The 24991-nt window shown below is 45.6% G+C and overlaps 1 protein-coding gene across 1 annotated transcript in view; it reads right to left on the reverse strand.

Moving 5' to 3' along the window:
• The window catches only part of proca (protein C (inactivator of coagulation factors Va and VIIIa), a), a 105753-nt gene that overhangs the window by 54169 nt on the left and 26593 nt on the right, over positions 1-24991 (reverse strand). The window contains exons 2-4 of the mRNA XM_070883346.1: positions 24251-24346; positions 20795-20955; positions 18290-18314 (exon numbers count right to left, since the gene is read on the reverse strand). Of these exons, the coding sequence (XP_070739447.1) occupies positions 18290-18314; positions 20795-20955; positions 24251-24320 (256 nt within the window). The 5' untranslated portion in view covers positions 24321-24346. The remainder of the gene's footprint in view (positions 1-18289; positions 18315-20794; positions 20956-24250; positions 24347-24991) is intronic.

Here is a 24991-nt window from a genome sequence, read left to right on the forward strand (position 1 = left end):
AAATCATGGAATACATTCTAGATAGTTTTTTAGATCAATATGCTAACGAATCAACTCGGAAACAGGCTATTTTAGATCGAATATTGTGCAATGAGACAGGGTTCATTAACAACCATGTATTAAAGGTGTGGTGTCCCTGCACCGTACTACAAACTCACACGAGGCATGTATTGCAGACACAGTCACTACGTGACCTTAACCTTTATTCCCAGGACCAAGGAGTTTGACCCTGGGTGGGTCCTCCCCTTTTATACCTGCAAACCCAGGTGAGGAGTGTCTCCCACAAGTTCACCCCCTGGGGTCAGGGTGTGCATTTCTAGGGTATAAGTACAGTGTACAGGAGTTGCATGAAGGTTACAGTTACATGAAGGTTACCGTTGCCTGATGGTTACATACATGACATCACCTCCCCCCTTACGTCTTTTTGTGTCAAAGGTTAAGTCTTTCAGGTGGTCGACGCTCTCTCGTGGAGCGCTGCAGTTGTGGTTTTGGTGGCTGAGCCTCGGCATGCGTCCCTGTCACCTGAGGTGATTCCGGCCTGTCCGGGCTGGCCGCAGGGACTGTGCATGCTGTGGATTGTCCTCGTTGCTCGTCCATTGGCAGTGGTGTGGGTGATATCTCATGCTCTTCCTCAGGTTCCTCCGTGTCTATGCTGAACCTTTTATTTACTTGGTCCAAGTGTTTGCGGCATATCTGCCCATTGTTTAGTCTGACCACTATGACCCTATTCCCCTCTTTGCCAATTACTGCGCCCTCAAGCCACTTGAGTCCCAAAGCATGGTTAAGAACAAATACCGGGTCATCCATTTCTATACACCTCCCCCTTGAGTTTCGATCATGAAACTCGGTTTGGAACTGGCGCTTGCCCTCAACAATGTCTGCCATGGCTGGGTGAATGAGGGACAGCCGCGTTTTAAGCTTGCGTTTCATGAGGAGTTCTGCTGGCGGGACTCCCGTGAGCGAGTGCGGGCTGGACCTGTAGGCCAGCAGGAGGCGCGATAGGCGGTAGTGAAGGGAGGGTCCTTGGATGCGTAGCATGCCCTGTTTTATGACTTGGACCGCACGTTCCGCCTGGCCATTGGAAGCCGGCTTGAACGACGCTGTCCGGATGTGTTTGATACCATTGCCCAACATAAACTCCTGGAATTCATGGCTGGTGAAACACGGGCCATTGTCGCTGACCAGAATGTCCGGCAAGCCGTAGGTCGTGAAAATCGTACGTAGACTCTCCACAGTGATGGATGTTGTACACGAGTTTAATATGATGCACTCGATCCATTTCGAGAATGCATCGACAACGATCAGGAATGTCTTCCCCATGAACAGGCCCGCGTAGTCTACGTGAATACGTGACCATGTCCTGGTGGGCCAGGCCCACGGGCTGAGTGGGGCCTCCCTGGGGGCATTGCCCAGCCGGGCACACGTCGTGCACCTGCGAACCCAGTGTTCCAGGTCTGAGTCAATCCCCGGCCACCATACATGTGACCAGGCAATGGCCTTCATTAACACAATGCCAGGGTGCTCGCTGTGGAGTTCCCTGATCAACGCTTCCCTGCCTTTCTGGGGCATGACTACCCGGCTGCCCCATAGCAGGCAGTCGGCTTGGATGGAGAGCTCATCCATCCGTCTCTGAAATGGTCTGACCTCCTCGGGGCACGCCCTGTGTGCAGGCGCCCAATCCCGTCAGGACACATTTCTTTATCATGGACAGGAGGGGGTCTCTGTTGGTCCAGAGTTTGATCTGGCGGGCTGTGATGGGGGAACCTGCGGTGTTAAAAGCCTCAACGGCCATGACCATCTCGGCGCTTTGCTCCGCTGCCCCCTCGGTGGTGGCCAGTGGAAGCCTGCTGAGCATGTCAGTGCAATTTTCAGTGCCTGGCCGGTGCCGTATGGTGTAGTCATATGCAGCCAGCGTGAGAGCCCATCGCTGTATGCGAGCTGACGCATTGGCATTGACAGCCTTGCTGTCGGACAACAGGGATGTTAACGGCTTGTGGTCCATCTCTAGCTCGAACCGTCTGCCAAAAAGGTACTGGTGCATCTTTTTCACACTGTAAACACAAGCGAGTGCTTCCTTTTTGACCATGCCATATCCACGCTCTGCCTGGCAGAGTGACCTGCAGGCATAAGCCACCGGTTGGAGTCAGCTGTCGTCATTGCCCTGATGCAACACACACCCAACCCCGTAGGACGATGCATCACACGTTAAAACCAGTTTTTTGCAGGGGTCATACGAAGTCAAGTTTGTTAGAACACAGCAGGCCTTATTGAAAGCCCGTTCTTGACAGACTTTCCAAAGCCATTCACAACCTTTACGCAGGAGCATGTGTAACGGTTCCAACATTGTGCTTAAGTTCGACAGAAAGTTCCCGAAATAGTTCAAAAGTCCCAGGAATGACCGCAACTCCGACGTGTTGCCGGGCCTGGGTGCCCAGCGGATCGCCTCCGTTTTTGATTCAGTGGGCCGGATCCCGTCTGCGGCAACCCTCCTGCCCAAAAACTCGACCTCTGGGGCCAAAAACACACACTTGGCCTTTTTCAGCCGGAAGCCTACCCGGTCCAGTCGGCGTAGCACCTCCTCCAGGTTGTGGAGGTGTTCCTCGGTGTCTCGACCCTTTATAAGGATGTCGTCTTGGAATACGATTGTTCCAGGAATGGATTTGAGCAAGCTTTCCATGTTCTGCTGAAAGATAGCTGCCGCCGACGAATGCCAAATAGAAACCTGTTGTAAATGAATAATCCCTTGTGCGTCGTGATGGTGGTCAGAAGCTTGGATTCTTCAGCCAGTTCCTGAGTCATGTAGGCCGAAGTGAGGTCCAGCTTCGTGAACAGCTTGCCACCTGCCAGCATGGCAAAAAGGTCCTCCGCTCTTGGGAGCGGGTATTGGTCTTGCAGCGACACTCAGTTGATGGTGACTTTGTAGTCGCCACAAATCCTGACCGAGCCATCTGCTTTAAGGACAGGAACGATGGGACTTGCCCAGTCGCTGAATTTAACGGCCGAAATTATGCCCTCTCTGAGCAGCCTGTCCAATTCACTTTCAATTTTCTCACATGCGGCACCACTCTGGCTTTGTGGTGCACTGGTCTGGCGTCCGGAGTGATGCGTATCACTACTTTAGTGCCCTTGAACGTTCTGACACTGGGTTGAAACAGTGACCCGAATTTTTGTAGGACCTGTGAGCATGAACTTCACTCCACGGATGAAATGGCGTGCACATCCCCCCATTTCCAATTCACCTTGGCTAGTCAACTCCTCCCCAAGAGTGCGGGGCCATTTCCCGTGGCGATCCAGAGTGGCAGCCGGTTCTGTGATCCATTATGTGTTACCACCAAGTTTGCACTGCCTAGCACTGGGATGATCTCTTAGGTGTACACCCGTAGCTGCGTGTCAATGCGTTCCAGTTTGGGCCTGCTAGCTCTGTGTGGCCATAGTCTCTCAAATTGTTGGGCGCTCATAAGTGACTGGCTAGCTCCCGTATCCAGCTCCATGCGCACCGGGACGCCATTCAATAAAATTTTCATCATCATGGGTGGCGTTTTAGTGTATGAGCTGTGGACATCAGCCACATGAACCCGCTGAACTTCAGCATCCATGGCTTTTCCCCAGACATCATCCTGCATTGCAGACCCCTCATCTGGTTCCTCTGTCTCGCAGATTAGCCTCGCCACAGCTTTTTTGCACATCCTGACCAAGTGTCCACTGACGTTACAAATCCTACAGGTATATTGCTGGAACCTGCAGATTTTTGCAGTATGTCTACCCCTGCATCGCCAGCATGAGCTGAGATTGTTGTTACCAAAGGGACTGTTACCAGGCATTCCTCTCTGATTGCCCATTTGGTTGTTTCTAAGCACTCTGATGGTGGGTGTTAATGGTCCCATCGCGGGACGCATTGTTCCTCGTGATAGCATGAATTGCCGATCCCCTTTCCATTGTCCCTGTTGCGGCCCACCCGAGAGTCTGTTGCTGTCTGGGCAGTTTTGAAATGCCCTTGCCTGTCTGCGGGATCCCTAGCCGCGTTCACAATGTTAACTCCCTGGTCCATCGCCACGTTGGGACCAGGGCTGCGTGCGTAAATTAGCTTGGTCTCCTCTTCCCCTGCCACGAAGGTCTGAGCTATCAATGCTGCCCCTTCTAAAGTCAAGTCCTTGGCCTCTATGAGATTCCTGAAAATCCCGGCATGATTAATGCCCTCAATGAAAAAAATCCCTTAACATCTCCCCCCTGCATGCGTCTGTGAACTTACAGAGACTGGCCAAGCGCCGCAGGTCCGCAACGAAGTCCGAGATGTATTGTCCCTCCTGATGCCGGTTTGTGTTGAACCGGTGCCGGGCCATGTGTATGCTACTCGCCGGCTTGAGATGTTCACTGATCAGCTGGCTGAGCTCTTCAAAGGACTTATCCATTGGCTTTTTGGGATGCGAGCAGGTCTTTCATCAGCGCATACGTCTGTGGTCCGCAGCTAGTCAGTAGATGTGCCCTCCGCTTGTCAGCCGCTGTCGTTCCCAGCCAGTCCTTCGTGACAAAGCTCTGCTGGAGTCTTTACACGAAGTCGTCCCAGTCCTCACCCACACAGTAACGTTCCTCTGTGCTACCGGTGGCCATCCTCGTGGTTCGGTGATTCCCGTTTCTCGTCGCCAAATGTGGTGTCCCTGCACCGTACTACAAATTCACACGAGGCATGTACTGCAGACACAGTCACTACGTCTCCTTAACCTTTATTCCCAGGACCAAGTAGTGCTGACCCTGGGTGGGACCTCCCCTTTTATACCTGGAAACCCAGGTGAGGAGTGTCTCCCACAAGTTCACCCCCTGTGGTCAGGGTGTACATTTTCTAGGGTATAAGTACAGTGTACAGGAGTTGCATGAGGCATGAGTCCGGGGATCAGCAGAGGCCTGTAAAGGCCGCGAGAGGCAGCGGGAATTCGTGGTCGCTGAGGCATGAGTCTGGGGATCAGCAGAGGTCTATAAAGGCAGCGGTAGTTCATGGTCGCTGAGGCGTGAGTCCGAGGATCAGCAGAGGCCTATAAAGGCGTGCTTGTACAACTACAGGGAGAAGGCAAAAAAGAAGTAGAAGGAAATAGAAAGGTGACGTCACAGCCAAGGGGGTAAGTGATTGGCTGGTGATTGTTAAGTAGTTTTTCTTTTTTCTCTTCTTTATCAGTGAGTAACATTCAGCATTGTTGTTGCCAATTTAAGTGTATCTAAGGTTTAAGTCATGCAGGAGAGCTCGGACACGTGTTATGCTCCTCCTGTACCATGTGGAAAATTAGGGACGCCTCCGGTATCCCTGACGACTACGTGTGCGGGAAGTGTATCCGCCTCCAGCTCCTGACGGACCGCGTTGCAGAATTGGAGCTGCGGATGGATTCACTCTGGAGCATCCACGATGCTGAGAATGACGTGAATAGCACGTTTAGTGAGTTGGTCTTACCGCAGGTAAAGGGTACACAGCCAGATAGAGAATGGAAGACCAACAGGAAGAGCAGTGCAAGGAAGGTAGTGCAGCGATCCCCTGCGGTCATCCCCCTGCAAAACAGATACACCGCTTTGAGTACTGTTAAGGGGGATGACTCATCAGGGGGGAGCAGCAGCAACCAAGTTCATGGCACCATGGCTGGCTCTGCTGCACATGAGGGCAGGAAAAAGAGTGGGACAGCGATAGTGATAGGGGATTCAATTGTAAGGGGAATAGAAAGGCGTTTCTGCGGCCGCAACCAAGACCCCAGGAAGGTATGTTGCCTCCCTGGTGCAAGGGTGAAGGATGTCTCGGAGCGGGTGCAGGACATTCTGAAAAAGAGGGTGAACAGCCAGTTGTCGTGGTGCATATAGGTACCAATGACATCGGTAAAAAAACGGGATGAGGTCCTACGAGGCGAATTTAGGGAACTAGGAGCTAAATTAAAAAGTAGGACCTCAAAAGTAGTAATCTCAGGATTGCTACCAGTGCCACGTGCTAGTCAGAGTAGGAATCGCAGGATAGCTCAGATGAATAAGGGATTTGAGGAGCGGTGCAGAAGGGAGCGATTTGAATTCCTGGGACATTGGAACCGGTTCTGGGGGAGGTGGGACCAGTACAAACCGGACGGTCTGCACCCGGGCAGGACAAGAACCAATATCCTAGGGTGAGTGTTTGCTAGTGCTGTTGGAGAGGAGTTAAACTAATATGGCAGGGGGATGGGAACCTATGCAGGGAGACAGAAGGAAATAAAAAGGAGGCAGAAGCAAAAGATAGAAAGGAGAATAGTGAAAGTGGAGGGCAGAGAAACCTAAGGCAAAAAACAAAAAGGGACACATTACATCATAATTCTAAAGGGGCAAAGTGTGTTAAAAAAACAAGCCTGAAGGCTCTGTGCCTCGATGCGAGGAGTATTCGGAATAAGGTGGATGACTTAACTGCGCAGATAGCAGTTAACGGATACGATGTGATTGGCATCACAGAGACATGGCTCCAGGGGGACCAAGGCTGGGAACTCAACATCCAAGGGTATTCAGCATTTAGGAAGGATAGACAGAAAGGAAAAGGAGGCGGGGTGGCGTTGCTGGTTAAAGATGAAATCAATGCAATTGTAAGGAAGGACATTAGCTTGGATGATGTGGAATCGGTATGGGTGGAGCTGCGGAATACCAAAGGGCTGAAAACGCTAGTGGGTGTTGTGTATAGACCACCAAATAGTAGTAGTGAGGTTGGGGACAGCATCAAGCAAGAAATAAGGGATGTGTGCAATAAAGGTACAGCAGTAATCATGGGCGACTTTAATCTACACATTGATTGGGCTAACCTAACTGGTAGCAATGCGGTGGAGGAAGATTTCCTGGAGTGTATTAGGGATGGTTTTCCAGACCAATATGTCGAGGAACCAACCAGGGCGCTGGCCATCCTAGACTGGGTATTGTGTAATGAGAAGGGACTAATTAGCAATCTTGTTGTGCGAGGCCGCTTGGGGAAAAGTGACCATAAAATGGTAGAATTCCTTATTAAGATGGAGAGTGACAAAGTTAATTCGGAAACTAGGGTTCTGAACTTAAGGAAAGGTAACTTCGACGGTATGAGGCGCGAATTGGCTAGAATAGGGTTCTACGGTGGATAAGCAATAGCAAACATTTAAAAATCACTTGGATGAACTTCAGCAAATGTACATCCCTGTCTGGAGTAAAAATAAAACTGGGAAGGTGGCTCAACCATGGCTAAGAAAGGAAATTAAGGATAGTGTTAAAGCCAAGGAAGAGGCATATAAATCGGCTAGAAAAAGCAACAAACCTGAGGACTGGGAGAAATTTAGAACTCAACAGAGGAGGACTAAGGGATTAATTAAGAGGGGGAAAATAGAGCACGAGAGGAAGCATGCAGGGAAAATAAAAACTGACTGCAAAAGCTTCTATAAACATGTGAAGAGAAAAAGATTAGTAAAGACAAATGTAGGTCCCTTGCAGTCGGATTCAGGTGAAATTATAATGGGGAACAAAGAAATGGCAGACCAATTGAACTAATACTTCGGTTCTGTCTTCGGGAACTGGTTGGCAGACAGGAAGCAGAGAGTCGGGATAAACGGGTCCTTTTCAGAATGGCAGGCAGTGACTAGTGGAGTGCCGCAGGGTTCAGTGCTGGGACCCCAGCTCTTTACAATATACATTAACTATTTGGATGAAGGAATAGAGTGTGGCTCTGCTGCACAGAAGGACGGGAAAAAGAGTGGGAGAGCTATAGTGATAGGGGACTCTATTGTAAGGGGAATGGATAGAAGTTTCTGCGGCCGCAACAGAGACTCCAGGATGGCATGTTGCCTCCCTGGTGCAAGGGTCAAGGATGTCTCGGAGCGGCTGCAGAGCATTCTGGAGAGGGAGGGTAAACAGCCAGTTGTCGTGGTACATGTAGGTACCAACGATATAGATAAGAAGCGGGAAGAGGTCCTACAAGTTGAATTTAAGGAGCTAGGAGTTAAATTAAAAAGTAGGACCTCAAAAGTAGTAATCTCTGGATTACTACCAGTGCCACGTGCTAATCAGAGTAGAGGGAGCAGGATAGTTAGAATAAATACGTGGCTTGAGCAGTAGTACAAGAGGGAGGGATTCAAATTCCTGGGACATTGAAATCAGTTCTGGGGGAAGTGGGACCTGTACAAAAGAGACGGTCTGCACTTGGGCAGGACTGGAACTGAAGTCCTGGGGGTAACATTTGCGAATGCAGTTCGGGAGTGTTTATACTAATATGGCAGGGGGATGGGAACCTATGCAGCGAGACAGGGCGAAGTAATATGGAGTCAGAAACAGATGGTAGAAAGGTAAAAAGGTAATAGTGGAAGGCCGAGTAAACAAAGGCAAGAAACAAAAAGGGCCACACTACATCATAATTCTAAAAGGACAAAGGGTGTTAAAAAAAAGCCTGAAGGCTTTGTGTCTTAATGCAAGGAGTATCCGTAATAAAGTGGATGAATTAACTGTGCAAATAGATGTTAACAGATATGATGTGATTGGGATTACAGAGACGTGGCTCCAGGATGATCAGGGCTGGGAACTCAACATCCAAGGGTATTCAACATTCAGGAAGGATAGAATAAAAGGAAAAGGAGGTGGGGGGGCATTGCTGGTTAAAGAGGAGATTAATACAATAGTTAGGAAGGACATTAGCTTGGATGATGTGGAATCTATATGGGTAGAGCTGCAGAACACCAAAGGGCAAAAAACGTTAGTGGGAGTTGTATACAGACCTTCAAACAGTAGTAGTAATGTTGGGGAGGACATCAAACAGGAAATTAGGGGTGCATGTAATAAAGGTGCAGCAGTTATCATGGGTGACTTTAATATGCATATAGATTGGGCTAACCAAACTGGAAGCAATACGGTGGAGGAGGATTTCCTGGAGTGCATAAGGGATGGTTTTCTAGACCAATATGTCGAGGAACCAACTGGGGGGAGGCCATCTTAGACTGGGTGTTGTGTAATGAGAGAGGATTAATTCGCAATCGCGTTGTGCAAGGCCTCTTGGGGAAGAGTGACCATAATATGGTGGAATTCGACATTAGGATGGAGAATGAAACAGTTAATTCAGAGACCATGGTCCAGAACTTAAAGAAGGGTAACTTTGAAAGAATGAGGCGTGAATTGGCTAGGATAGATTGGCGAATGATATTTAAGGGGTTGACAGTGGATGGGCAATGGCATACATTTAGAGACCGCATGGGTGAACTAAAACAATTGTACATTCCTGTTTGGTGTAAAAATAAAAAAGGGAAGGTGGCTCAGCTATGGCTATCAAGGGAAATCAGGGATAGTATTAAAGCCAAGGAAGTGGCATACAAATTGGCCAGAAATAGCACCGAACCCGGGGACTGGGAGAAATTTAGAACTCAGCAGAGGAGGACAAAGAGTTTGATTAGGGCAGGGAAAATAGAGGACGAGAAGAAGTTTGCAGGGAACATGAAGGCGGATTGCAAAAGCTTCTATAGATATGTAAAGAGAAAAAGGTTAGTAAAAACAAACGTAGGTCCCCTGCAGTCAGAATCAGGGGAAGTCATAACGGGAAACACAGAAATGGCAGACCAATTGAACAAGTACTTTGGTTCGGTATTCACTAAAGAGGACACAAACAACCTTAATGATATAAAAAGGGTCAGAGGGTCTAGTAAGAAGGAAGAACTGAGGGAAATCCTTATCAGTCGGGAAATTGTGTTGGGGAAATTGATGGGATTGATGGCAGATAAATCCCCAGGGTCTGATGGTCTGCATCCCAGAGTACTTAAGGAGGTGGCCTGGGAAATAACGGATGCATTGACAGTCATTTTCCAACATTCCAGAGACTTGGGATCAGTTCCGATGGAGTGGAGGGTAGCCAATGTAACCCCACTTTTTAAAAAAGGAGGGAGAGAGAAAACAGGTAATTATAGACCGGTCAGCCTGGCATCGGTAGTGGGTAAAATGATGGAATCAATTATTAAAGATGTCATAGCAGCACATTTGGAAAGAGGTGACATGATATGTCCAAGTCAGCATGGATTTGTGAAAGGGAAATTATGCTTGACAAATCTTCTGGAATTTTTTGAGGATGTTTCTAGTAGAGTGGACAAGGGAGAACCAGTTGATATGGTGTATTTGGACTTTCAGAAGGCTTTCGACAAAGTCCCACACCAGAGATTAATGTGCAAAGTTAAAGCACATGGGATTGAGGGTAGTGTGCTGACGTGGATTGAGAACTGGTTGGCAGACAGGAAGCAAAGAGTAGGAGTAAATGGGTACTTTTCAGAATGGCAGGTGACTAGTCGGGTACCGCAAGGTTCTGTGCTGGGGCCCCAGCTGTTTACATTGTACATTAATGATTTAGATGAGGTGATTAAATGTAGTATCTCCAAATTTGCGGATGGCAGTGTGAACTGCGAGGAGGATGCTGTGAGGCTGCAGAGTGACTTGGATAGGTTAGGTGAGTGGACAAAAGCATGGCAGATGAAGTATAATGTGGATAAATGTGAGGTTATCCACTTTGGTGGTAAAAACAGAGAGACAGACTATTATCTGAATGGTGACAGATTAGGAAAAGGGGAGGTGCAACGAGACCTGGGTGTCATGTTACATCAGTCATTGAAGGTTGGCATGCAGGTACAGCAGGCGGTTAAGAAAGCAAATGGCATGTTGGCCTTCACAGCGAGGGGATTTGAGTACAGGGGTAGGGAGGTGTTACTACAGTTGTACAGGGCCTTGGTGAGGCCACACCTGGAGTATTGTGCACAGTTTTGGTCTCCTAACTTGAGGAAGGACATTCTTGCTATTGAGGGAGTGCAGCGAAGGTTCACCAGACTGATTCCCGGGATGGCGGGACTGACATATCAAGGAAGACTGGATCAACTGGGCTTGTATTCACTGCAGTTCAGAAGAATAAGAGGGGATCTCATAGAAACGTTTAAAATTCTGACGGGTTTAGACAGGTTAGATGCAGGAAGAATGTTCCCAATGTTGGGGAAGTCCAGAACCAGAGGTCACAGTCTAAGGATAAGGGGTAAGCCATTTAGGACCGAGATGAGGAGAAACTTCTTCATCCAGAGAGTGGTGAATCTGTGGAATTCTCTACCACAGAAAGTTGTTGAGGCCAATTCACTAAATATATTCAAAAAGGAGTTAGATGTAGTCCTTACTATTTGGGGGATCAAGGGGTATGGCGAGAAAGCAGGAATGGGGTACTGAAGTTGCATGTTCAGCCATGAACTCATTGAATGGCGGTGCAGGCTCGAACGGCCGAATGGCCTACTCCTGCATGTATTTTCTATGTTTCTATGATTTTAATATCTCCAAGTTTGCAGATGACACTAAACTGAATGGTGGTGTGAGCTTTGAGGAGGATGCTAAGAGGCTGCAGGGTGACTTGGACAGGTTAGGTGAGTGGGCAAATGCATGGCAGATGCAGTATAATGTGGATAAATGTGAGGTTATCCATTTTGGGGGGCAAAAACACGAAGGCAGAATATTATCTGAATGGTGGCAGACAAGGAAAAGGGGAGGTGCAACGAGACCTGGGTGTCATGGTTCATCAGTCACTGAAAGTGGGCATGCAGGTACAGCAGGCGGTGAAGAAGGCAAATGGTATGTTGGCCTTCATAGCTAGGGGATTTGAATATAGAAGCAGGGAGGTCCTATTGCAGTTGTACAGGGCCTTAGTGAGGCCTCACCTGGAATATTGTGTTTAGTTTTGGTCTCCTAGTCTGAGGAAGGACGTTCTTGCTATTGAGGGAGTGCAGCGAAGGTTTCACCAGATTGATTCCAAGGATGGCTGGGCTGTCATATGAGGACAGACTGGATTAACTGGGCCTTTATTCACTGCAGTTTAGAAGGATGAGAGGGGATCTTATAGAAACATATAAGATTCTGACGGGACTGGACAGGTTAGATGTGGGAAGAATGTTCCCGATGTTGGGGAAGTCCAGAACCAGGGGACATAGTCTTAGGATAAGAACGTAAGAACATAAGAGTTAGGAACAGGAGTAGGCCATCTAGCCCCTCGAGCCTGCTCCGCCATTGAAAAAGATCATGGCTGATCTGGCCGTGGACTCAGCTCCACTTACCCGCCCGCTCCCCATAACCCTTAATTTCCTTATTGGTTAAAAATCTGTCTATCTGTGATTTGAATACATTCAATGAGCTAGCCTCAACTGCTTCCTTGGGCAGAGAATTCCACAGATTCACAACCCTCTGGGAGAAGAAATTCCTTCTCAACTCGGTTTTAAATTGGCTCCCCCGTATTTTGAGGCTGTGCCCGCTAGTTCTAGTCTCCCCAACCAGTGGAAACAACGTCTTTGCCTCTATCTTGTCTATCCCTTTCATTATTTTGAATGTTTCTATAAGGTCACCGCTCATTCTTCTGAACTCCAACGAGTAAAGACCCAGTCTACTCAATCTATCATCATAAGGTAACCCCCTCATCTCCGGAATCAGCCTAGTGAATCGTCTCTGTACCCCCTCCAAGGCTAGTATATCCTTCCTTAAGTAAGGTGACCAAAACTGCATGCAGTACTCAAGGTGCGGCCTCACCAATACCCTGTACAGTTGCAGCAGGACCTCCCTGCTTTTGTACTCCATCCCTCTCGCAATGAAGGCCAAAATTACATTCGCCTTCCTGATTACCTGCTGCACCTGCAAACTAACTTTTTGGGATTCATGCACAAGGACCCCCAGGTCCCTCTGCACCGCAGCATGTTGTAATTTCTCCCCATTCAAATAATATTCCCTTTTACTGTTTTTTTTTCCAAGGTGGAGGACCTCACATTTTCCGACATTGTATTCCATCTGCCAAACCTTAGCCCATTCGCTTAACCTATCTAAATCTCTTTGCAGCCTCTCTGTGTCCTTTACACAACCTGCTTTCCCACTAATCTTTGTGTCATCTGCAAATTTTGTTACACTACACCATGTCCCCTCTTCCAGGTCATCTATGTATACTGTAAACAGTTGTGGCCCCAGCACCGATCCCTGTGGCACACCACTAACCACCGATTTCCAACCCGAAAAGGACCCATTTATCCCAACTCTCTGCTTTCTGTTAGCTAGCCAATTCTCTATCCATGCTAATACATTTCCTCTGACTCCGCGTACCTTTATCTTCTGCAGTAACCTTTTGTGTGGCACCTTATCGAATGCCTTTTGGAAATCTAAATACACCACATCCATCGGTACACCTTTATCCACCATGCTCGTTATATCCTCAAAGAATTCCAGTAAATTAGTTAAACATGATTTCCCCTTCATGAATCCATGTTGCGTCTGCTTGATTGCACTATTCCTATCTAGATGTCCCGCTATTTCTTCCTTAATGATAGCTTCAAGCATTTTCCCCACTACAGATGTTAAACTAACCGGCCTATGGTTACCTGCCTTTTGTCTGCCCCCTTTTTTAAGGTACCTCCCCAGAGTCCAGAGAATTTTGGTAGATTATAACAAATGCATCTGCTATAACTTCTGCCATCTCTTTTAATATCCTGGGATGCATTTCATCAGGACCAGGGGACTTGTCTACCTTGAGTCCCATTAGCCTGTCCAGCACTACCTCACTAGTGATAGTGATTGTCTCAAGGTCCTCCCTTCCCACATTCCCGTGACCAGCAATTTTTGGCATGGTTTTTGTGTCTTCCACTGTGAAGACCGAAGCAAAATAATTGTTTAAGGTCTCAGCCATTTCCACATTTCCCATTATTAAATCCCCCTTCTCATCTTCTAAGGGACCAACATTTACTTTCGTCACTCTCTTCCGTTTTATATATCGGTAAAAGCTTTTACTATCTGTTTTTATGTTTTGCGCAAGTTTACTTTCGTAATCTATCTTTCTTTTCTTTATTGCTTTCTTAGTCATTCTTTGCTGTCGTTTAAAATTTTCCAAATCTTCTAGTTTCCCACTAACCTTGGCCACCTTCTATGCATTGGTTTTTAATTTGATACTCTCCTTTATTTCCTTGGTTATCCACGGCTGGTTATCCTTTCTCTTACCGCCCTTCTTTTTCACTGGAATATATTTTTGTTGAGCACTATGAAAGAGCTCTTTAAAAGTCCTGCACTGTTCCTCAATTGTGCCACCGTTTAGTCTGTGTTCCCAGTCTACTTTAGCCAACTCTGCTCTCATCCCACTGTAGTCCCCTTTGTTTAAGCATAGTACGCTCGTTTGAGACACTACTTCCTCACCCTCAATCTGTATTACAAATTCAACCATACTGTGATCACTCATTCCGAGAGGATCTTTTACTAGGAGATCGTTTATTATTCCTGTCTCATTACACAGGATCAGATCTAAGATGGCTTTCTCCCTTGTAGGTTCTGTAACATACTGTTCTAAGAAACAATCCCGTATGCATTCTATGAATTCCTTCTCAAGGCTACCCCGTGCGATTTGATTTGACCAATCAATATGTAGGTTAAAATCCCCCATGATTACTGCCGTTCCTTTTTCACATGCCTCCATTATTCCCTTGATTATTGTCCGCCCCACTGTGAAGTTATTATTTGGGGGCCTATAAACTACGCCCACCAGTGACTTTTTCCCCTTACTATCTCTAATCTCCACCCACAATGATTCAACATTTTGTTCATTCGAGCCAATATCATCTCTCACAACTGCCTTGATATCATCCTTTATTAACAGAGCTAGCCCACCTCTTTTCCCTTCTTGTCTATCCTTCTGAATTGTCAGATACCCCTGTATGTTTAATTCCCAGTCTTGGCCACCCTGCAACCACGTTTCTGTAATGGCCACCAAATCATACCCATTAGTAATGATTTGTGCCATCAACTCATTTACTTTCTTTCGAATGCTGCGTGCGTTTAGGTAGAGTGTTTTAATACTAGTTTTTAAACCCTGATTTTTAGTTTTGACCCCTCCTGCAGCCCCTTTATACTCATACATATTGTCCCATACATAAGGGGTAGGCCATTTAGGTCTGAGATGAGGAGAAACTTCTTCACTCAGAGAGTTGTTAACCTGTGGAATTCCCTGCCGCAGAGAGTTGTCGATGCCAGTTCACTGGATATATTCAAGAGGGAGTTAGATATGGCTCTTATGGTTAAGGGGATCAAGGGGTATGGAGAGAAAGCAGGAAAGGGGTACTGAAGGAATGATCAGCCATGATCTTATTGAATGGCGGTGCAGGCTCGAAGGGCCGAATGGCCTACTCCTGCACCTATTTTTCTCTGTTTCTATGTTTCTATACAGATTACAGTTACAAGAAGATTACCGTTACATGATGGTTATATACATGACAAAAGGAGCCTCTGGGAAGCAATGATCATGATATTATATAATTTATACTGCGTTTGTGAGTGATTTAGTTAAATACAATACTAGCGTCTTAAATCTGAACAAAGAAAACTGCATAGGTATGAGGGGCAAGTTGGCTAAGGTAGATTGGAGAATTCGAGTGAATGATACAAACATTTAAATAAATAATTTGTAACTTGCTGAAAATATACATTTCCTTTATGGAATAAAAACTCCACAGGAAAAGTGGTCCAACTGTGGCTAAGAAGAGCAGTTAAAGATAGTATTAGATTAAAGGAAGAAGCTTATAATGTTGCCAAAAAGAGTAGGAAGCCTGACGATTAGAAGGATTTTAGAATTCAGCAAAGGATGATCATGAGATTGATACTGAAAGAGAAAATAGAGTGAGAGTAATCTATCAAGAGGCACAAAAACAGATTGCAAAATCTTCTATGGGTATGTAAAAAGGAAGAGATTAACAAAAGTAAATGTGGATCCCTTACAGGCAGAGCCAGGAGAAAATATAATGGGGAATAAGAAAATAGCAGAGATATTAAACAAATACTTTGTATCTGTGTTCACAGTAGAAGACACAACAACATTCTGGAAATAGTGGCGAACCAAGCGTCCAGTGAGAAGGAGGAACTTAAAGAAATGATAATCCGTAAAGAAATAGTACTGGCGATATTAATGGGACTAAAAGCCGACAAATCCCCATGACCTGATGGCTTACATTCTAGCATTTTAAAAGAGGTGGCTACAGAGACAGTGGAAGCATTGGTTTTGATCTTCCAGAATTCCCTAGATTTTAAAATGGTCCCACAGATTGGAAGGTAGCAAATGTAACACCGCTATTCAAGAAAGGAGGCCAAGAGAAAACAGGGAATTATAGACCAGTAAGCCTGACATCAGTAATAGGGAAATGCTAGAATCTGTTATTAGGGATATGGTAACAGGGTACTTAGAAAATCATAACATGATTGGGCAGAGTAAACATGGATTTGTGAAAGGGAAATTGTGTTTAAAATATCTGTTAGAGTTTATTGATGTTGTAACTAACAGGATAGATAAGGGGGAACTAGTAGTTGTCGTATATTTGGATTTTCAAAACATTCGATAAGGTGCCACACAAGAGTTTATTACATAAAATTAGGGCTCATAGAATTGGGGGTGATATATTAGTGTGGATTGAGGATTAGTTAATGGACAGCAAACAGAGAGTAGGAATAAACGGGTCATTTTCAGGTTGGCAGGCTGTAACTAGTGGGGTGTCGCAAGGATCAAGTGCTTGGGCCTCAGCTATTTACAATCAATATCAATGACTTAGATGAAGGAACCGCGTGTTCGCTTGTCCAAGTTTGCTGATGCTACAAAGCTAGGTGGGAAAGTAAGCTTTGAGGAGGATGCAAATAGGCTGCAAAGGGATATAGACAGATTCAATGGAAATATTATATGGAGAAATATGAAGTTATTCACTTTGGTAGGAAAAATAGAAAAGCAGAATTTTTTTTAAAAGCTGGGAAATTGGGAACTGTTGGTATTCAGAGGGACCTGGGTGTCCTTGTACGTGAATCACAAAAAGTTAACATGCAGGTACAGCAAGCAATTAGGAAAGCAAATTGTATGTTGGCCTTTATTACGAAGAGATTGGAGTATAAGAGTAAATATGTCTTACTGCAATTATATAGAGCCTTGGTGAGATCACACAAGGAGTATTGTATACAGTTTTGGTCTCCTTACCGAAGGTAGGATATACTTGCCTCAGAGGGAGTGCACTAGACTGATTCTTGGGCTAAGGGGGTTGTCCTATGAGGAGAAATTAAGTAGACTAGGCCTATATTCCCTAGATTTTCGAAGAATGAGAAGAAATCTCATTGAAACATATAAAATTCTTAAGGGAAGATGTTGGAAGAATGTTTCCCCAGCTGGAAAGTCTAGAACACAGGGGTCACAGTCTCAGAATAGGGGATCAGCCATTTAGAAATGAGATGAAGAAAAATCTCAGAGGGTGGTGAATCTTTGGAATTCTTTACCCCAGAGGGCTGTGGTTGCTCAGTCGTTGAGTATATTCAAGACAGAGATCGATAGATTTTTGGATACTAAGGGAATCAACGGATATGGCGATATTGCGGGAAGGTGGAGTTGAGGTCGAAGATCTGTCATGATCTCATTGAATGACAGAGCGGGCTCGAAGGGCCGAATGGCCTACTTCTGCTCCTATCTCTTCTGTTCTTATGTTCTAAAATAATGTTAAGAAGTAAAACCCATTGGATAATGCACTGTGTGATATTAGCAATAGGAATGTAAAACATTTGATGCAAAGCCTTTGCCAATTTAAAATAAATTGGCTGATATTTTCATTAAAACAGCAGAGCAAATAATTTCACAATAGTGCTTTACTGCATCCTTTACTAATGTCACGCAGCTAGATTTCAACCACCACATTCTTAGCATATGATATAATCATCACACACTGGAATAAGAAAACTGTAAAATAATTACACAATGCAATAACTTGACAGTGAAATTCCACATAATGGAAATGGCCCATTAGTAAGGAATTGGCGTCTCTTGCTCAGCAAGTTCCCCTCATCTCTGTTGAGGATTAGCTGGTGGAAACTGCAGAACAGAAAGTCCACTTGTATACTGTTAAGAAATTTACATTCTGGTGCTGTGCACATCATTAAAAAAGAGGAATATTGAAGGGAATGGAGGGGGCCGAGCAGAAGAGTGGGATTAGACTAGCTCACATGGAGGAAAACACAGGCACAGATTTGATGGGCAGAATGGCTTGTTTCTGTGCTGGACCATTCCGTTGTTCTATTTGTATGCGATACTGAAAGTCTGCAGAACACGGAATGGCGAGGGCAGAAACACGTCACATTACTGACAAAGCCAGTTGTAAAACTTCTTTAACCCACCTTGAAAGAAATAGCTATGTTACAAAGCTCAGAAAGTAGAATGAAAATACTGATGGCAAACATTCTTATTTTTTTTTGTTATTACTTATCCTTTCTTCTTCCTCCTCCTAGGCTACAGTTTGACAGAGAATGGTCGACTTACCAACATACTTGTTCCAAAATATTAGCTGTCAAAAAAAAAGTACACAGCTGATTAGATGCAACAGCAGTAAAATACTGGAATTTCAGATGCAGTATTCATACAACAAAATGTAAAGCTACTACACTGCACACCTTATAACAGGAACAGAGGAACAGTTAGATACAGAAAAGAGCCCATCAGGTGCAAAAGGCATGTCCCTTTTTATGGATTATTCCCATCTCCCCAATTCCACCTACCGAATTTATCATCCTATCCCTCAATCCGACCTATCCCATTTATCACCATATCCCATATCCCTCAATCCCACCCATCCACTTTCTCACCACATCCATCAATCCCACCTTCTCACCATATCTCTCAATTCCCACCTAAATCTAGCTTCTTCACCTTATCCCTCATTTTATGTTCCCGAAAATTTGGACCCTTCACCATAGTGAACAATTTTTAGTGCTTCTCATATTTTTGAATGTGCCAATTAAATCACCACGAACTCCATTTACCTATATTCTACAACTTCCACCTTCTTCAGAATCTAATCTGTGTTTTATAACTTGATTTAAATTATCGTCAAGACGTAAAATGCCACACTAAAAGCAGCTTGCTGCCACACCTAAATGTTCGGACTAAAATTAGTATTTAAATGTATTTATATATTTAAAATTTTACAGAACTAAAATGGCTACCACAAAACATACTTGGGCTTATTCAATACTTTAAGACCTTTTCCAGAAATAATAGAAAGTCCAAACTCTTAGTGTCCTTTTCAGAGTCTTTTAACTGGGTCTCTGGTGATTACAATGTCAGTATGTTACTACCCATGGAGTCCCATCTCACTGCCATGGTGTGAAAAACAACTGGGTGAAGCAAAGGAGTACAGAATACGGAAAGTCAGTCACACTTATATTTTTCCATGTTGCCTTTTCCCAGTTCAGACCCAAGTCCTTTCATCCTCAGCATGTTATTTTAAGGAAGTTACTGACCCCCGTCAGAATAGGCGGGTAATTAGAATATTAATGGTTTTTTTCACTCAAGTAGATGGGATGTGAACAGCAACCCCACCACTATCAGGGAAACTGTTACTGGTAAGGCCTGAAACAAAACCTAGTGTGATTTTCTTTTTGCATGAAACTCTGTTAATGGTGGCAGTAATGATAGATAATGAGTCCTGTCTATTAACAGAGAGAAATTTACATCCATCACCATCATCATCCGAAATATTAGCCAAATAAATCTCATCCGACTAGATTCTGGTTGTAACCAGCCCATTTATAGAAACAATACATATGTCTGTTGCATGCATGACTTGAAATGTAAAAAGAGATATAAAGACATGATAGATAAGAGGACAGGTTTGAAGTACACTCTGAACAGCCCTACCAGGCCACATGTTTAGCAATTTTCCTGGAGAGAGTATTGGCAGACGATGAGGGAACTTCAGTCAAGATTTACTAAATTAAGCAATTCCTGCACTATCCCCACTTCCTTGCCTTGTTTTCCATTGCAAGACCCTGTATCCTGGGATCCTTCCCAGCACCTGCAGGGACCTAAGCTTTACAGCACTGCACAGTGCAGTGACCGCAAATCAGCACCTGAGCTGGTATGTCCTGGCATATGTCTGTTCTTCAGCCTGCATTCCCACTGGCATTTACATGTGCCGGATTTGAGGCAAAATGAGGTCTAGGTGGGCACGTAGCAGTAGCTCCCCCAGATGAATTTTTCCCGGTGGGAGAGTGGAGGGAAATCTTGCCCATAGTCTCTAACCCACTGAATGTAGAGGCTCTATGGTATGCACCAAGACTCCAAGGTACCTACTCACTGAACTTTGGACATTTCTGGCTTAGACAACGTGTTGGAAGGCTATTTCACGCCGATGTTGTCCCCCACTATCCAGACACATTCAATTCCCAAAAGAGGCCACTGTAATAATGACCATCAGCAGGAACCGAGTTAATTCCATCTCTTACCCAGTGCAGCTGAAGCCAACTGTAGCACACCTACTGCTGCCTGACTAAGATCAAGTAACTCATTATAGAGCCTGGAGAATTTCAATCTCTGACATTCATGCTCTGAATGGCACTGCTACTCACCATCTTAAGCAGCTTTCTCCATTTGTTAATACACATTTGATGCTAGACATAAACCACACTTCACTTGTGCAGACATTACTATAAATGGGGGCTGCAATTTGCTGACCTAGATTTCTCTCTCACTAAAAAGAAAACCATTTGCCAAACTCATTCTCAAGAAAGCTCTGCGGCATTGACAACACTGCCAATTTTACCAATGCTTTGATATTACACCATTGCTTTTCTGCATATTATATTGGGATCCAAGAGAGAGAGAGATAGAGACAAGATATCTTTCTCTCGATCTTCTATGTCCATGAAGTTCAAAGATTGAAGCAATTATGGGATATCAGGAAATTGCTACTAACATTATGTGCTGGTGCCTCATGAAAACCTTATTGAAGGAGCCTGCATGCTCAGCTAATTGCAGGATACTCACAGCATCATCCATCGAATGGAAAGCCTCGTTTACCTCCTCGAATACACAGATTTCTTCATTACATTCTCTCTCCAAATTTCCAGACTTCATTTCTTCAAATATGGAATTTGCCCGTTTCCTAATTCTTAAGACATCAGTGGCAGCTTTCTGTGATAAAAACACTGAAATATGAAATAAGGAATCATTAAAACTGCTGTCTGCGGGTCAGTGTACTATCTGCAACTAGTTGGTTCCTCGACATATTGATCTAGAAAACCATCCCTAATACACTCCAGGAAATCCTCCTCCACCGCATTGCTACCAGTTTAGTTCGCCCAATCAATATGTAGATCAAAGTCGCCCATGATAACTGCTGTACCTTTATTACATGCATCCCTAATTTCTTGTTTGATACTGTCCCCAACCTCACTACTACTGTTTGGTGGACTGTACACAACTCCCACTAACATTTTCTGCCATTTGGTATTCCGTAGCTCCACCCATACCGATTCCACATCATCCAAGCTAATGTCCTTCCTTACTATTGCATTAATTTCCTCTTTAACCAGCAATGCCAGCCCACCTCCTTTTCCTTTCTGTCTATCCTTCCTAAATGTTGAATACCCCTGGATGTTGAGTTCCCAGCCTTGGTCACCCTGGAGCCATGTCTCCGTGATGCCTGTTACATAATTTCTGTTAACTGCTATCTGCGCAGTTAATTCGTCCACCTTATTCCGAATACTCCTCGCATTGAGGCACAGAGCCTTCAGGCTTGTCTTTTTAACACACTTTGCCCCTTTAGAATTTTGCTGTAATGTGGCCCTTTTTGCATTAGGTTTCTCTGCCCTCCACTTTTACTTTTCTTCTTTCTATCTTTTACTTCTGCCCCCATTCTACTTCCCTCTGTCTCCCTGCATAGATTCCCATCCCCCTGCCATATTAGTGTAACCCCTCCCCAACAGCACTAGCAAACACTCCCCCTAGGACATTGGTTCCAGTCCTGCCCAGGTGCAGACCGTCCGGTTTGTACTGGTCCCATCTCCCCCAGAACCGGTTCCAATGTCCCAAGAATTTGAATCCCTCCCTTCTGCATCACTCCTCAAGCCACGTATTCATCTGAGCTATCTTGCGATTCCTACTCTGACTACCACGTGACACTGGTAGAAATTCTGAGATTACTACTTTTGAGGTCCTACTTTTTAATTTAGCTCCTAGTTCCCTAAATTCGTCTTGTAGGACCTCATTCTGTTTTTTTACCTATATCGTTGGTACCTATATGCACCACAACAACTGGCTGTTCACCCTCCCCCTTCAAAATGCCCTGTACCCGCTCCGAGACATCCTTGACCCTTGCACCAGGGAGGCAACATACCATCCTGGAGTCTCAGTTGCCGCTGCAGAAACGTCTATCTATTCCCCTTGCAATAGAATCCTCTACCACTATAGCTCTCCCACTCTTTTTCCTGCCCTCCTGTGCAGCAGAGCCACCCACGGTGCCATGAACTTGACTGCTGCTGCTCTTCCCTGATGGGTCATCCCCTCAACAGTACCCAAAGCGGTGTATCTGTTTTGCAGGGGGATGACCGCAGGGGACCCCTGCATCATCTTCCTTCCACTGCCCTTCCTGTTGCTCACCCATCCCCTATCTGGCTGTGTACCCTTTACCTGTGGTGTGGCCAACTCACTAAGTGTGCTATTCACGACATCCTCAGCATCGTGGATGCTCCAGAGTAAATCCACCCGCAGCTCCAATGTCGCAATGCGGTCTGTCAGGTGCTGCAGGTGGATGCGCTTCCCGTAGTCGTCAGGGACACTGGAAGCTATCCACTGTCCACAGATGGTCCACTGTCCTGGTATAGACAGTAAACATTCCTGGTACAGATGCAACATTCCCTGGGACAGACGGTACACTGAACCTGGTACAGATGCAACATTCTCTGGTACAGACGGTACACTGTCCTGGTACAGACGGTACACTATCCTGGTGAAGATGCAACATTCCCTGGTACAGATGGTACACTGAACGTGGTACAGATGGTATACTGTCCTGATACAGATGGCGCACTGAACGTGGTACAGATGGCGCACTGAACCTGGTGCAGATGGTATACTGTCCTGGTACAGATGCTGCACTGAACCTGGTACAAATGGCACACTGAACCTGGTACAGATGGTATACTGTCCTGGTACAAATGGCACACTGAACTTGGTACAGATGGTATACTGTCCTGGTACCGTTCACAACTTGCTATCGCATTTGACCCTGAGATGAGATATCTGTAGGGCTGGAGAAAGTTAGAGAGTTAGGGAGGGGCAAGGCCATGGAGGGATTTGAGAACAAGGTTGAGAATGGAGGCGATGTTGGACTGGGAGTCAGTGCAGGTCAGTAAGCACAGGGATGATGGGTGAACGAGATTTGGAGCAAGTTAAGATACGGGCAGCAGAGTTTTGGATGAGCACAAGTTTATGCAGGGTGGAAGGTTGGCCAAGAGAGCATTGAAATAGTCAAGTCTAGAGGTAATAAAAACATGAATGAGGGTTTCAGCAGCACATGAGCTGAGGCAGGCGATGTTACAGAGGTGGAGCAGATATTTGGTCGGAATCTCATTTCGGGATCAAATGTGACAGCAAGTTGTGAAAGGTACCAGAACAGTGTACCATCTGTATCACATTCAGTATACCATCTGTACCAGGTTCAGTGTGCCATCTGTACCAGGACAGTATACCATTTGTACCTGGACAGTGTACCATCTGTACCAGGGTCAGTGTACCATCTGTACCAGGATCAGTGTGCCAACTGTACCAGGTTCAGTGTGCCATATGTACCAGGTCAGGATACCATCTGTACCACGTTCGGTGTACCATCTGTACCAGGTTCAGTGTACCATTTGTACCTGGACAGTGTACCATCTGTACCAGGTTCGCGTATCATCTGTACCAGGACAGTATACCATCTGTATCAGGACAGTGTAACATCTGTACCAGGATCAGTGTACCAACTGCACCAGGTTTAGTGTGCCATCTGTACCAGGACAGAGTACCATCTGTACCAGGACAGTGTACCATCTGTACCAGGATCAGTGTACCAACTGTACCAGGATCAGTGTACCAACTGTACCAGGTTTAGTGTGCCATCTGTACCAGGACAGTATATCATCTGTACCAGGACAGTATACCATCTGTACCAGGATCAGTGTACCACTGTATCAGGTTGTCCTGGTACAGATGGTACACTGAACGTCGTACAGATGGTATACTGTCCTGGTACAGATGGCGCACTGAACCTGTTACAGTGGTACACTGAACCTGGTACAGATGGGACACTGTACCAGGTTCAGTGTACCATCTGTACCTGGTTCAGTGTGCCATTTGTACCAGAACAGTGTACCATCTGTACCAGGACAGGTTGCCATCCATCTCTAGGGCGTGTGCCATCTCTACAATACCATAGCAGAAGTATTCATATCTCACACTGACCTGAGTAGCTGGACACGCCGATAAAACAAGCAGCCATGAGAAATGTTAAGCAGCAGCGAGTCTTCAGCATTGTGCAGTCTGGTTATTCAAACCCACCTGCAATGGGAAAGGAATATGTAATGTACTGTGGGATAGCAACTCACTGGGTAAAGCCCTGAAGATTTCTATTTTTGTGCCTCAATGTTACAACAGGTGTATCCATCTCTTCTGTACCCTGTGGCATTTTAAAATTCTCCATGATAGTCATTCTTTCACATTTCACAGAAAGTAACAGCTCTGTACAAGCTTATCGCAGCATCTAGGTACGCTTACCTGAGGATAATTCACTCCAAACTTATAGGTCTGGCCCTTACTTCACTACAAAGACAAATACCAACACCCAATTCAGATCAAAAAATAAATTTAACAAATCACATCAGCATTGACAAAAACATTGACTAATTACCCTTGTGCAATCCCCTAGTGCCCGTCTTGTGTGCTCATTTTCCTAACCTGGCGCTTCTACAAGGTGCTTCCCCAGTAGCTACAATTTAGGTTTGAAGGTTGCTGATATTGGAGGACGATCTCGAGCAGCTCTGGACCCAGAGGCCCCGGCCACAGACTGCAGCATCCTAGCATGGGCTGAGCAGTCTGGCGGGCTGGCTGAGTGTCACCAGCAAGGGCACCGGCAGAGAGTCTATCGGGGGAGCAGCCCGCTGTCACCTTGAGCGAGGACAGCAGGTGTCTCTCCCATGGAGCCAA

The sequence above is a fragment of the Pristiophorus japonicus genome, chromosome 6, assembly GCF_044704955.1.
Source record: "Pristiophorus japonicus isolate sPriJap1 chromosome 6, sPriJap1.hap1, whole genome shotgun sequence".
Taxonomy (NCBI): domain Eukaryota; kingdom Metazoa; phylum Chordata; class Chondrichthyes; family Pristiophoridae; genus Pristiophorus; species Pristiophorus japonicus.